This window comes from Mya arenaria, chromosome 4, assembly GCF_026914265.1.
Source record: "Mya arenaria isolate MELC-2E11 chromosome 4, ASM2691426v1".
Lineage (NCBI taxonomy): Eukaryota > Metazoa > Mollusca > Bivalvia > Myida > Myidae > Mya > Mya arenaria.
Window position 1 is genome coordinate 49,251,588 of NC_069125.1, and position 15,654 is coordinate 49,267,241.

Genomic DNA, 15,654 nt, shown 5'->3' on the forward strand with positions numbered 1-15,654 from the left:
TGGACAACATCGAACAATTTCCCTCGAGCTCGCGTATAGATAAATAGCCGTGATCATTATCACAGTCTCGTTATTCTAAATACATCGTTACTATCCTCAGTCCACTTAATAGCTATCCCCTGTGCAGTTATTTATTTGCTTCATATATCCCCAGTACACTGCCAGGGTATCAAAAGGTATGAATATCTCCGTAACAACGAAATATATCATATTGATATTTTACACATTACTAGATTATGTAATTACAATGAAGTCGCTCGATTCAGTTTTTATTCTTATTTTCAATTTGTTTATTTATGTTTGAAATCGTACCACATAAATTAACATTTGTGAGCGATCATGCAACTTTCGGAGTGAATTGGGCTATTATACAAAAGAAGAGACATATTTCCATCATAGTCGTATATTGCACAGTATCAAGTAATTCAAAACTCTTCGATTTTGTTAAATATATCAACATAAAATACAAAAAAATGATAGAAAACTGACCATGTGTCAAAATTAAACGCTTATCGATTGATAATTTTTAGCTATATCCGGTGTCCATTCCCACACAGTGTTTAAAGCAGTATTTTGTATTTATTACTACGGCTTTATATTTTTAATCGCTCAGCCAATCGAAATGAATTAACTCCTGTTTGATTGTCTTTATGCTCTTTTGTCCAATGGTTTTCAATGGAAAAGTAAAATGAAAGTGAAAGTTCAAATACATGTGTAATTTATTCAATGAATTATCAAGGACGTTAATTATGTTTTGAATAATATCTTTGATATGACATTTGAGCCGCATCGCGCGATTTTTGGCCTTCGGACATATATTATTTTATTGGGTATTTGAATTTAATCATATTTCAGGAAGTAGTACTCAACATTTCATTCTTATTTTGTGCGATATATACGTGTTTACAAGTGAGACCGTGCATTGCGCATTTTGAATACTAAATTTGACGTCACGCAAATGACGTCATTGCGATAGAACCTTATTGAACTGACGTGCAACATTAGCGAATACATATTACAACAAGCTTATAATGTTAGTTGTTGTCTTATTACGGATGGCCCAAAGGCCCAAAAAATCGAGAGCCGCGGCTCATTTGATATTGACATACGATTAGATAAAAATTATAAACATGTTACTGTTTACTGTAATGTTTTTATTACATTTGATGAATGAGAATTTAACACTTCGGGAATAGTAAGAAAAAATGTAAAACTCCACTTCAAAGTTGACATTAATTGCATTATTGCAATTAACATTAAATTAAAAAAACAACGTATACAATTTTATCAACGAAACGTTCAAGTCGATGTTATCACACATGAATTTAGGATCTATCATAGTTATATTCGCACTTTTATTATTTTTTCTTATTATTTAATTTTAAGTGGCGCTGGGACTTTAATGTAAATTTTAACTGGTCCATAAGTTGACAATAACATATCTATCAAAGCGCGCCAAATTATATGCGAACATAACTTTATCGTTGAAATTGTGTTCCAGCCCTGTCTCATAAAAGTTTGGTTTAGACATGAGATTAGGAACAGTGAAATTATCAATTTTATTTCACTGACGAATCTCTAAATCGGAAATCACAAAATGAACACTGAAATGTACGAATATTTCCTTCTTTTTTTTCAAATTCATTTTCTTATTCAACAGCTAGAGTAGCAACGTCAACTGAAACAAGTTGGTAGTTAAAGCGATTATAGACTACGGAAATAATTCACAATAGAGAGTAAATAATTTGTACAATTATTTTCAAATACTTACTACATACTTACGTATTCAGGGTCTATTTAATGTACATTACTCAAAAGTCGATACTTATATTCAATAGAAAATGAAACTGCATTCATACTCAACTTACTATACATACATGCTATGAATAGTGTACGGATTGAACATATTGGATTATATATTGTACAGAAGTGAATAGAAGTGGGTTTGTAACATGTCACGATGATATGTTAGTTTGGTGTTTAGATGCTTGTGACAGGTTCTAGATAAACGTGAGTAAATAACCATGCAAGTGACTGTTGTTAGTAAGTAGCTTGTCGGATGATACTATGAAATGGCCCAAAAAACGTCATGTAAAGTCCAGTTCACAGACGGACGAACTGACCAAGGCGTTTCCGGAAATGCCGGTCCCACAGGGCATACCTCCGGTTTTAAATAACTCGGCAACGTTAGGATCACAAATGGTTGTTGCAGGGGGCGACCCAGCGTTGATTGCAGATGATGACGACGACGTGCTTAACGTATGCCGCGATGGAACGCTCAAGATGGAAGGACGGGCGAGCGCGCGGTGCTTCCCCGTGCCGAAGCGCGTGATCGTGACAATGTTGCTTGGCTTGGGGATGATGCTCGTGTATGCCATGCGCACAAACGTCGGCGTCATGGTGGTCATGATCCTGGACGAGCAAGCGTATGAAAAACTCGAGTCCGTGGAGGCTATTATGAACGTAAAGGACAGTTATATATATATTATTTTTTCTTATAACGGCCCATTTTATCAACGATCGGTCGATTAATTTAATGCTAAAGATTGACAAAACTTTTCTTTTAAGTATTTTTTTTAAAGAATGATTTGATAGAAATTTAACGGCCACCTTAACGTTAAATAAAAGCAAAAGTCGGAAAATGTTTAAATATGAAGAAGCTCATTTCAATGATAAAACATAATAAAAATAAAATAACAAATTTAAGCCCTGATTTATAACATTACAGAAAAATGCTTAAATCTGCCGTAAAGTGTTAGTTAAGCTATTGTAACTTTAATCATTTTGGTTGGGAATTACAAATTTATGTTCAAATGAGTTTATTTTTGGTATAAGTTCATAAAAGTTTGGTAAAATAACTCAATTTCATCAAAGATTAAAGAACTAAAATCGTTGTATACAAAATCCTTGTGTGGGTCTCTCTTCAAATCAAAGAAAAAAATGACCATACAAAAACATTTGTAGGACTGTTGATAGGACGCTCCCATGTTTTCATTATTTTAGTATCTTGGTTATTGTTATTATTAATATTATTATCATTATTATTACTATTATTATTTTTATTATTATTATTATTATTATTATTATTATTATTATTATTATCATCATCATCATCATCATCATCATCATCATCATCATCATCATCATTACTATTATTTTATAACTATTTCTGTTACTATAACTATTACTATTTATATTACTATTTCTATTACTATTTCTACTTCTATTACTATTACTATTTCTACTTCTATTACTATTACTATTTCTACTTCTATTACTATTACTATTACCATTACTATTTTACTATTAGAATTATGTCTTGACTCTATAAGCCCACAGATATAAAAACATTTGCTGATTTCATTTTACAGTGGACAAGTTGTTAAATATACGCGAACATATCTCCTCCGTTTGCGAGTATGCATATATATATACATGCCTTATATGTAACGTAATTAACCGATTCAAAGACAAGACGCCTACAAATTGTCGTGAATAAAACACATGTTACATTTATTATTCATACTTGGTCGAAAACATGTGTTACATCGGCAATTACACATAAGCTTTGGCAAATTAATGGTCGATGAAATGTTCTAGGCATATTTGTGAGTCTCAGATCAGAGATACGTACTAAATATGATACTATAATTATACATAATGGTCTGCATTTATTGTAGTTTTTTTGCTTGATTATGTTTAATCTGTTTGTTTTTTGTTCATACCATTGACTTGGGGTACATGGATATACCAGGCTCTATTTTCTCGAAGTCCTTTATAACAATTTGATTAAGCTTAGCTCACTATTTTTGTTTTCTTTAATTCGTTTTATATTTACTTCATTCGTTTTTAGACTTTAAAAAAGGAGTAATCGTATGACAATCACAGACTACCCCTTTTCATTTCTCAAAATCAGATCTAAAGTATGCAATTTTTGAGAAGTGAAATAAGCTACTTTTAAGCATGTTCAACATATGAAGAAGTTTCGTGAAATTAGCGGCAGGCAGTACAATGATGAATCATTTCCCATCACGTGTATAAAAATACTTCATCATTAGTATAAAATGAGCTCATGTTTTAATGTTCCAGTTCCCGTACTTCTTTTCACTCGAATAACACTACATGATCCACATTTCCTTTAAGAACCCCTGGTAAGAGCGGGAATAAGTCATCGTCATCAATTCAAAAATGATGCCTTTTTAATAAGTTTCGGCATTCAATTCTCATTACCAACGTAAATTGGTGTATATTGCAGATACCGCGTGTCACCTGGGATGCACGGCACGTGGGTTTCCTGCACAGCGTGTTCTACATAGGCTTCATCGTCACCCAGATCCCCGCCGCCTTCTGCACCACGTTATGGCCCAGTAACAGGTATGAGTCTCGTGCACTCTGTATATGTACTCGCCCTGCTAACATGAGGCTTTATCGTCACCCTCGTTATGGCCCAGTCACAGGTACGAGTCTCGTACACTCTGTATATGTACTCGCCCTACTAACATGAGGCTTCATCGTCACCCTCGTTATGGCCCAGTCACAGGTACGAGTCTCGTGCACTCTGTATATGTACTCGCCCTGCTAACATGAGACTTCATCGTCACCCTCGTTATGGCCCAGTCACAGGTACGAGTCTCGTGCACTCTGTATATGTACTCGCCCTGCTAACATGAGGCTTTATCGTCACCCTCGTTATGGCCCAGTCACAGGTACGAGTCTCGTGCACTCTGTATATGTACTCGCCCTACTAACATGAGGCTTCATCGTCACCCTCGTTATGGCCCAGTCACAGGTACGAGTCTCGTGCACTCTGTTTATGTACTCGCCCTGCTAACATGAGGCTTCATCGTCACCCTCGTTATGGCCCAGTCACAGGTACGAGTCTCGTGCACTCTGTATATATACTCGCCCTGCTAACATGAGGCTTCATCGTCACCCTCGTTATGGCCCAGTCACAGGTACGAGTCTCGTGCACTCTGTATATGTACTCGCCCTACTAACATGAGGCTTCATCGTCACCCTCGTTATGGCCCAGTCACAGGTACGAGTCTCGTGCACTCTGTATATGTACTCGCCCTACTAACATGAGGCTTCATCGTCACCCTCGTTATGGCCCAGTCACAGGTACGAGTCTCGTGCACTCTGTTTATGTACTCGCCCTGCTAACATGAGGCTTCATCGTCACCCTCGTTATGGCCCAGTCACAGGTACGAGTCTCGTGCACTCTGTATATGTACTCGCCCTGCTAACATGAGGCTTCATCGTCACCCTCGTTATGGCCCAGTCACAGGTACGAGTCTCGTGCACTCTGTATATGTACTCGCCCTACTAACATGAGGCTTCATCGTCACCCTCGTTATGGCCCAGTCACAGGTACGAGTCTCGTACACTCTGTATATGTACTCGCCCTACTAACATGAGGCTTCATCGTCACCCTCGTTATGGCCCAGTCACAGGTACGAGTCTCGTGCACTCTGTTTATGTACTCGCCCTGCTAACATGAGGCTTCATCGTCACCCTCGTTATGGCTTAGTCACAGGTACGAGTCTCGTGCACTCTGTATATGTACTCGCCCTGCTAACATGAGGCTTCATCGTCACCCTCGTTATGGCCCAGTCACAGGTACGAGTCTCGTGCACTCTGTATATGTACTCGCCCTACTAACATGAGGCTTCATCGTCACCCTCGTTATGGCCCAGTCACAGGTACGAGTCTCGTGCACTCTGTTTATGTACTCGCCCTGCTAACATGAGGCTTCATCGTCACCCTCGTTATGGCCCAGTCACAGGTATGACTCTCGTGCACTCTGTATATGTACTCGCCCTGCTAACATGAGGCTTCATCGTCACCCTCGTTATGGCTTAGTCACAGGTACGAGTCTCGTGCACTCTGTATATGTACTCGCCCTGCTAACATGAGGCTTCATCGTCACCCTCGTTATGGCTCAGTCACAGGTACGAGTCTCGTGCACTCTGTTTATGTACTCGCCCTGCTAACATGAGGCTTCATCGTCACCCTCGTTATGGCCCAGTCACAGGTATGACTCTCGTGCACTCTGTATATGTACTCGCCCTGCTAACATGAGGCTTCATCGTCACCCTCGTTATGGCTTAGTCACAGGTACGAGTCTCGTGCACTCTGTATATGTACTCGCGTTGCTAACATGAGGCTTCATCGTCACCCTCGTTATGGCCCAGTCACAGGTACGAGTCTCGTGCACTCTGTTTATGTACTCACCCTGCTAACATGAGGCTTCATCGTCACCCTCGTTATGGCCCAGTCACAGGTATGACTCTCGTGCACTCTGTATATGTACTCGCCCTGCTAACATGAGGCTTCATCGTCACCCTCGTTATGGCCCAGTCACAGGTACGAGTCTCGTGCACTCTGTATATGTACTCGCCCTGCTAACATGAGGCTTCATCGTCACCCTCGTCTGTATATGTACTCGCCCTGCTAACATGAGGCTTCATCGTCACCCTCGTTATGGCCCAGTCACAGGTACGAGTCTCGTGCACTCTGTATATGTACTCGCCCTGCTAACATGAGGCTTCATCGTCACCCTCGTTATGGCCCAGTCACAGGTACGAGTCTCGTGCACTCTGTATATGTACTCGCCCTACTAACATAAGGCTTCATCGTCACCCTCGTTATGGCCCAGTCACAGGTATGAGTCTCGTGCACTCTGTATATGTACTCGCCCTGCTAACATGAGGCTTCATCGTCACCCTCGTTATGGCCCAGTCACAGGTATGAGTCTCGTGCACTCTGTATATGTACTCGCCCTGCTAACATGAGGCTTCATCGTCAACCTCGTTATGGCCCAGTCACAGGTACGAGTCTCGTGCACTCTGTATATGTACTCGCCCTGCTAACATGAGGCTTCATCGTCACCCTCGTTATGGCCCAGTCACAGGTACGAGTCTCGTGCACTCTGTATATGTACTCGCCCTGCTAACATGAGGCTTCATCGTCACCCTCGTTATGGCCCAGTCACAGGTACGAGTCTCGTGCACTCTGTTTATGTACTCGCCCTGCTAACATGAGGCTTCATCGTCACCCTCGTTATGGCCCAGTCACAGGTACGAGTCTTGTGCACTCTGTATATGTACTCGCCCTGCTAACATGAGGCTTCATCGTCACCCTCGTTATGGTCCAGTCACAGGTATGAGTCTCGTGCACTCTGTATATGTATTCGCCCTGCTAACATGAGGCTTCATCGTCACCCTCGTTATAGCCCAGTTACAGGTACGAGTCTCGTGCACTCTGTATATGTACTCGCCCTACTAACATGAGGCTTCATCGTCACCATCGTTATGGTCCAGTCACAGGTATGAGTCTTGTGCACTCTGTATATGTACTCGCCCTGCTAACATGAGGCTTTATCGTCACCCTCGTTATAGCCCAGTCACAGGTACGAGTCTCGTGCACTCTGTATATGTACTCGCCCTGCTAACATGAGGCTTCATCGCCACCCTCGTTATGGCCCAGTCACAGGTACGAGTCTCGTGCACTCTGTATATGTACTCGCCCTGCTAACATGAGGCATCATCGTCACCCTCGTTATGGCCCAGTCACAGGTATGAGTCTCGTGCACTCTGTATATGTACTCGCCCTGCTAACATGAGGCATCATCGTCACCCTCGTTATGGCCCAGTCACAGGTACGAGTCTCGTGCACTCTGTATATGTACTCGCCCTGCTAACATGAGGCATCATCGTCACCCTCGTTATGGCCCAGTCACAGGTATGAGTCTCGTGCACTCTGTATATGTACTCGCCCTGCTAACATGAGGCATCATCGTCACCCTCGTCTGTATATGTACTCGCCCTGCTAACATGAGGCTTCATCGTCACCCTCGTTATGGCCCAGTCACAGGTACGAGTCTCGTGCACTCTGTTTATGTACTCGCCCTGCTAACATGAGGCTTCATCGTCACCCTCGTTATGGCCCAGTCACAGGTACGAGTCTCGTGCACTCTGTTTATGTACTCGCCCTGCTAACATGAGGCTTCATCGTCACCCTCGTTATGGCCCAGTCACAGGTACGAGTCTCGTGCACTCTGTTTATGTACTCGCCCTGCTAACATGAGGCTTCATCGTCACCCTCGTTATGGCCCAGTCACAGGTACGAGTCTCGTGCACTCTGTTTATGTACTCGCCCTGCTAACATGAGGCTTCATCGTCACCCTCGTTATGGCCCAGTCACAGGTACGAGTCTCGTGCACTCTGTATATGTACTCGCCCTACTAACATGAGGCTTCATCGTCACCCTCGTTATGGCCAAGTCACAGGTATGAGTCTTGTGCACTCTGTATATGTACTCGCCCTGCTAACATGAGGCTTCATCGTCACCCTCGTTATGGCCAAGTCACAGGTATGAGTCTTGTGCACTCTGTATATGTACTCGCCCTACTAACATGAGGCTTTGACTCTCGTGCACTCTGTATATGTACTCGCCCTGCTAACATGAGGCTTCATCGTCACCCTCGTTATGGCTTAGTCACAAGTACGAGTCTCGTGCACTCTGTATATGTACTCGCCCTACTAACATGAGGCTTCATCGTCACCCTCGTTAAAGCCCAGCTGGGACTGTTTTGGCTCCAAAAATAGTTTTGCCTGTAATGCATCTGACACTTCAAAGACAATATTACGAGCATAAATCAACATTTTGTTGAAAGGCTCTAATCGTCAGTATCTATAAGTTTTAACGCTCATAATGATTTGCCAGATTTTATTTCGCATTAACAAACAATCCGTAAAAGTGCATTTACAAACCATGACCGATGATTTGACCCAAAAAGAAACATACGTATTATGATAAATATGTTGTCGTGGTACATATTCTTGGACATGGTTTCAATTCAAACATAAGCCGGGATATTTCAGGATGTACGGTGGGTGTATCCTGGTGTCGGCGCTACTCAACCTACTTCTGCCCGTGTGTATAGAGAACGGACTGTACGGTCCCACGTGTCTTATCCGTGGATGCCAGGGACTCGCGGAGGTACACACACAACACTCAATATACAAAATAGAATTCTACATTCTTGTTTCCGTGTCCTAATAATGTAAGATACTTCTCGGTCGACGATTTTGCTAAATCTATTGTACCGAAATGTTTGCCATCTTTTTTCAAATATGTATTATTACATGGACCGATAAGGAATAGTATTTGCACTCGAGAAAATTTCAATTCAAAGTGCGTTTGGTATTTACATATTTCGTTGTTAGGGCTACCTGTATCCTGCATGTTACGGCGTGTTGCGCCACTGGACGGCGCCCAAGGAACGCAGCAGACAGGTGTCCGCCGTCCTCTCGTGTACGTATAAATTGAAATAAAGTCCCCAAACACGTCTTATTAATTAACAATGTGACTGCCACAAAATGCGTATGGATATATTCCCGCCTTTTATATTTCAAACAAAGTATAAGTGATAACAAGGTCCGAAGGCCTCTAGGCATTTTATTAAAAAAACAACTTACAACAAAGAAATCCATGGAAGTCGACAATTCTGAACCTGATTTATAAATAACACATGAACATCATTCTCCAAACATATCTGAAGAACCTTTTTGTGTGTGTTGCCATGCTGTGTAGGTGCGTACGCCGGGGCAATTGTGGGATTTCCGCTGGCCGGGTATCTCAGCCATTATTTCAAGTGGCAGTACACCTTCTATGTTTGTGGTACGTCTGTTTTTGCTCATCTGTTCTTGTTAATCTCGAGAAAAAAGTTCGAGCTGTTGTCATCATCGTCGTCAGTAAAGACGTCGTAGTGCAAACAATAACATTGGGAATCAATCAAAACCCATTCAAGGTATTGTCATGAAATTTGGATACTGGTTATACATACACGTTACGAGACGCATATTATAATGTGTCAATTTCCATAACTCTGACTTAAATAATAATTTTGTCGTATTATCTCGTGATTATAAACTGAAAAAAATACAAGTAATCTAATACTAAAATGATCATACTACATGTAGGAATTATAAAAATAGGATTCTTATTCATAAGGTTGTATGTGCGTGTTGTGGTGGGGCGTGTGGACGTTGGTGGCGTACGAGAAGCCCTCCCATGACGTTACCATGAGCGACCAGGAGTTCCTCTTCCTGCAGGAGGCGCAAGGACAAGACGTCATCGACTACGTGGTAAGGTCAAATGTTTTCAGTAGAAAAACGGTCCTCAAGCTGAGCATAGGCTAATAGAATAACATTTACGAGTCAGAACTGAAGAACGAATAAATAAAACGATAGTTATTAACCGACACTTTCCTATTCCCCGAATGCGTGAACACGCACACAGTGGCTTGATGCCAAGACTTGTGGATTCATATAACAGTACAGGGTACTTTTGAATATTGTCAAATCTCATTTTGTGTTTAAGGCAATGTGTTATATTGATGATATACATGTTCCAGCATGTGGAAAGTATCATTTTGCTAGTTGAACTGATTGTTTATGACTTTTGTGAGCTCTTGTCATTAAGCCACTGTGAAGACGCATGCACACCCGTTTTCAGTCATCTAAAGTTTATCGGCATTAAGAAGTCTTGATCGCATTTTACCAACCGTGTTTTATTTCGTTTCCAGAACCTAACCGTGCCCTGGGGAGCGATTCTGACGTCACTTCCGGTGATGGCGATATGCCTTTGTCACTTTGTGCGCCACTGGGTCCTAGGACTCATGTTGACAAATGAGCCCCTGTATCTTAGCCAGTTTGGCTACAATATTGCGGAGGTATGCATGGCACCCAACTGGGACATTTTTTTTTCAATTATTGATGGAAATTGGGCCACTCTGTAAGCGAGAGCGGTCGTATGGCATATCTACGGCGTCAACACATTCCAATAATCACTCAGCATTATATGAAAAGCAAGTAGCGTTATATTAAATGTCCATAGTTATTACATTATGTTATGAATACAGAACAAGTCAATGTCCTAGTGTGTAAGAAGTACATGCGACCTGTACGTATCTTTAACTATTAACATACCAGTGAAGCTGCGTTTTAAATAACTTCTATTTACCTACAGGAGGAGATTTCTTTAAGTCGTCCGTCAGAGAATTATCTTGTTAAACTTGCTCAATGACAACCATTTTATGCTATCTGTACTACTAGCTTTATTTGTAACTTGCGTAGTAAACATTTTCCATTTTGATATATTTGGATATTTATCACCTTTACATGAACGTGAAAGTGAATTATTATAACTTGATCATTTTATAAAAAGCATGGCGGACATGCGATATACACGGCAAATGTTTTTGTTGCAGGCAGGGGCGCTGGCGTCGGTGCCACACATCGCCAAGATGGTCATGTCCTTCTTAAGCGGCCTTATTGCCGACGGATTGCTCAACCATACTTCCATCTCCACCACCGCCGTCAGGAAATTACTTGTCGGCGTTGGTTAGTTTTTTTTATTTAAAAAAAATAATTAAAAAAGAGAAAAGAGTTCTTAGCACATGCTCTTTGACTGACTAGTTAAGTTTTAAAAAGAAAACCTTAACATAACCGACATCACATGCCGGTGTTAAATCACGCTGTATTCTGCCCTCCTCGGACATTTACACCTTCCGTTTCATAAATGACATCAAACAGCTGTTTCAACATACTGTTTACCACCACTTTTAACGAAACTGTATGAGCGCCACTATTATCTCTCTCGTGCAGGACTGGGACTGGAGGCGCTCGGGTTTCTTGTTCTCACGCTGCTGACGGATGGTGTCCCCGTCATCATCGTCCTCTCCCTCTCCGTCGGGGCGTTTGGGCTCACCACGTCCGGTAATGGTTTTATTATAGACTATAACCTAAATATCCAGCCAGTGGAACTCATACCACGATAAGGTACCATGCTTAAATGCCTAGTTTAAGGAATATTTGGCATGACAATCCCCTGCTGTCCATCTCCTGCTCATTTCACTGATGTCACAGTAGGGGCGAATGTCCTGTGTACTTGTATTTGTTTATTGGCTCAGGGCCATTTAGGGTCCATTTTCGTTATAAAACCTTCAAAACTGCACAGCAGGATACTCAGATCGGAGATCTGATAAGACAATTAGGCAATTAGATTAAAATCAATAAACAAAGGCTTTATACTATACACCTTTTTTTTTTGGGGGGGGGGTCACTTATAGAAGGATTAAACTAGGCCTTTAATCGTTACGAAATGCAGTTTCAAAACAGACATTACCGTCAGATTTTTACTAGTTCATAGAATACACGTGCACATTGCCATTGGCTTTATCCCCCTCAATATGTTCTCATTGTTGTCAGAGTTAAGTAAACTGTTAATAATAATATTTATGTTGGTGTATGCAACAAAGATTTATTTACTACTTTCGTTGATATGTACATGTAAAACGTTAGCTTATTCTTAATAACCAACGACTCAAATGTTACTAGTGAAGGTAATTTAACACAGCACACTGCTTACATCCAGCAACTATTCTGTATCAGGATGGTCAGTGAACCACTATGATCTGTCGACTCGCCACGCAAGCAGCCTTGTTGCCATAACCTCAACTTTTGGGTCCATTGGCGCCATGATTGTTCCTATAGTTACCGGACACCTTACTGTCAAACAGGCTAGTTTGGGTTTCTCTCAATTTGCTGTGTTCTTACTATGTGACGTTATTGAACAATGTTTGCAATATGCGACGTCGTTGAACAAAGTTTTCCGCGATGCGGGAGTTGTTAAGTCAAATGTCGTATTTCATTGAAAATGTTGAGCTATTCATGAGTATTCCGATGGTACTTACAGAATTACCGTGACAATATAGTAACGAATTCATCACTCCTCTAGTAACAAATGTTGTGTGGTTACAAGCATTCATATTTCGCATGTTGTTTTCAGAACCTAGCAGGTTGGAACCACGTGTTTGATCTGACCGCGGGTATCATCTTGCTCGCTACCGTCTTCTTTCTTGTATTTGGCTCAGGTATGCATTCCATTATCCGATTACACACTATCAGGCAACGTGGTGCATTCCTCTCACCATTTACGAGCATTATGGAAATGGGACAAATCAAATACATTTTCCCACGTATTTGGCGGATTCATAACTTACTGAGATAGTATCGAAAATGAACCCGTTAGGGTAGCTTGTGTGTTCCCGGGAGTTTACTGAACGTTTTTGTTTTCAACTTGCATTGCAGGTGCACAACAGAGTTGGTCGGAACCGCCACCAAACATATGTCTGATACAGAAGACGGACCCTCTAGCCAGGAAACCATACAAGACGCACATAGTGCAGGAATCACCGCCCGTGGACGAGAAGTATCGCCCAATACAGCCACACACTGCCCTTGTAGACGCCCAGTCCACGAGTATAATGGAGGAGATAGCGGTCGGAGAAATCTCCGTAAACCGACAGGACTTGGTACAGCCAGCAAGCTTGATTGACAGGTTAATGCAGATGATCAATCCGAGTGAAGATCATACCACGCCCAAGATGTCGGGGGATTCGGGGCGTCCGCATACAGGAAATGGCAATATAGCGGACAATACACTGAGAACAGGACAAGAAAACTCAAACGCCTCTAGTGAAGAAATTAAAAATATAATGAATAAATGTGCTATTGAAGTTGTTTATAGTAAAGACTATGCTCAATCAATACAACCGTTACCTAATGACGGAGACAATGCTGTTTGTGATACTGAACTAAATTGCTCATCCACATCTGAATGCCCGGATTCGGTCAGTAATTTCACATCCAGAATGAGCAATGGTGCAGAAATTGCCATGCCTAGCACTAGTTTGACAGATGAGGTTGAAGAAAATGCAGATAAAAGGTCGCTTACTGATTTGTAATGCTCGAAATTGCTAGTGGACGCATCTAGATGAAGTTTCTGTACGAGAATGACTAGTATTTCGTCTGTATGCTATTTAGATGATTTTAATGGTTTATGCTCGAAAGTTTCATGCAAGTATTGCATAATTAATCTTATTAGACTAATGGGTTCTGGTGATGTTAACATACTGTTATATACTTAAGTGATATTGTTATGACGTCTTTGAATTAAACTATTTTAGACCTCCACAGACGAGACAATAATTAATAATATCTCGTACTTGTTTGATTTGCCAATTAAATTGTACAGTCCAACCCAAACACTCAGATTCTATTTTTAAATTTAGGATTGATCTTAGTTGGTTATAAAATACAGCACCTGGTCACAAGAACAGTCCGTCATATGAACTCGTACTGAGCATACCTTATTTCCTTCAAATTGTGTGTAGCCTGTACATTTTGATTCAGACATTTTATATGTACTCTCTCAGGAAATATAGAATAATTTCATTGCTATTCCGATAGGAAGATCCATGTTGAGCTCAACCAAAGGTTAGAGTTTCTTAGTGTTTGTTCCATGAAGAATTCATGTTAAGACAATGGCTACCGAGTCATTAAATAAAGGTCACAGTCAACAGACCACGATAGTTGAGAGTGGCTCAACAAGTACGCAAGTGCACTTGCACAGTATGCTGTGTAGCTAAATAATTCAACAAGTTGGCAAGTGCACTTACACAGTACGCTGTGTGGCTAAACAATTCAACGAGTACCAAGAAAACAAGTACACTTACAAAGTATGTTGTGTGGTTTATAATACTATTATATACACAATGTAAAAAGAGTTAAATATTATTTATATAGAAATATACAAGAGCTGTCACAGAGACAGCGCGCTCGACTATTCCGCCGCTTTTCAGTGTAATATAATGATTGAAAAGTTTTGGTGAAACAATTGCCTGGATCACTGTAAAATTAGATTAACATGATGCCATTATTTGAATTTAATGCAGTTATCTTACTTGGTTATTTAAGTAGATTGGATGGTTGAGTACCATTGTATAAAGTATCAATGCAATACATCATGTAGCTGCTGAGATATTAACCTATGTGTGCTTACAAGCAAAACCTTAACTAGAATTTCTAAGTCAAATAATAAAGGCCCATAATTTGCATTATACTCAAAAAATGTCATTAATTTAGTAGTTATATAGTTGGAAATACCTATCTAAAGTTTCATGATGTATTTGCTGAGATATTGACTTAAATGTGGTTACATTCAAAACCTTAACCAGAATTGCTAAGTCGAATAATAAAGGTCAATTAGTTTGCATTAAATGCAAACTAGAGTTATCTTACTTGATTAATTAAGTAGGTTGGTTGGTTGAGTACCATTGTATAAAGTCTCAATGCAATAAATCAAGTAGTTGCTGAGTGTGCTTACATGCAAAACCTTAACCATGATTTTTAAGTCAAATAATAAATAATAGGTTATATAGTTGGAAATACCTATCTAAAGTTTCATGATGTATTTGTTGAGATGTTGACTTGAATGTGGTTACATGTAAAACCTTAACCAGAATTGCTAAGTTGAATAATAAAGATCAATTATTTTGCATTAAATGTAAACTACAGTTATCTTCTTACCTTTTGTTTCTTTTATTTCAGTCATGGTGTTTGTACTCTGGTGAAACCATTTACTGGATATCCACCAACGTTTTCACCGGTGTCCTTGAACGATACGAATAATATCTATCTATTCGACAGCTACTCCTCTGGCCAGCTAAGCTGGAGCCCTGAGTTTAACTGATTTGACTTTTTCGGTCAGAAATCTATATCTACGTTTCATTATGTAAAGATAAAA

The 15,654-nt window shown here is 40.5% G+C and overlaps 1 protein-coding gene across 1 annotated transcript; it reads left to right on the forward strand.

The window, feature by feature from the left end:
- Window positions 1–1,676: 1,676 nt before the first annotated feature.
- On the forward strand, window positions 1,677–15,420 carry LOC128231836 (vesicular glutamate transporter 1-like). Its single transcript, XM_052945055.1, has 12 exons — window positions 1,677–2,463; window positions 4,256–4,374; window positions 8,886–9,003; window positions 9,231–9,318; window positions 9,598–9,684; window positions 10,018–10,151; window positions 10,592–10,738; window positions 11,276–11,408; window positions 11,673–11,783; window positions 12,459–12,586; window positions 12,856–12,940; window positions 13,158–15,420. Exons 1-12 carry the CDS (start codon window positions 2,068–2,070, stop codon window positions 13,811–13,813), a joined length of 2,202 nt encoding a protein of 733 aa, XP_052801015.1. The 5' UTR covers window positions 1,677–2,067; the 3' UTR covers window positions 13,814–15,420.
- Window positions 15,421–15,654: the final 234 nt, after the last annotated feature.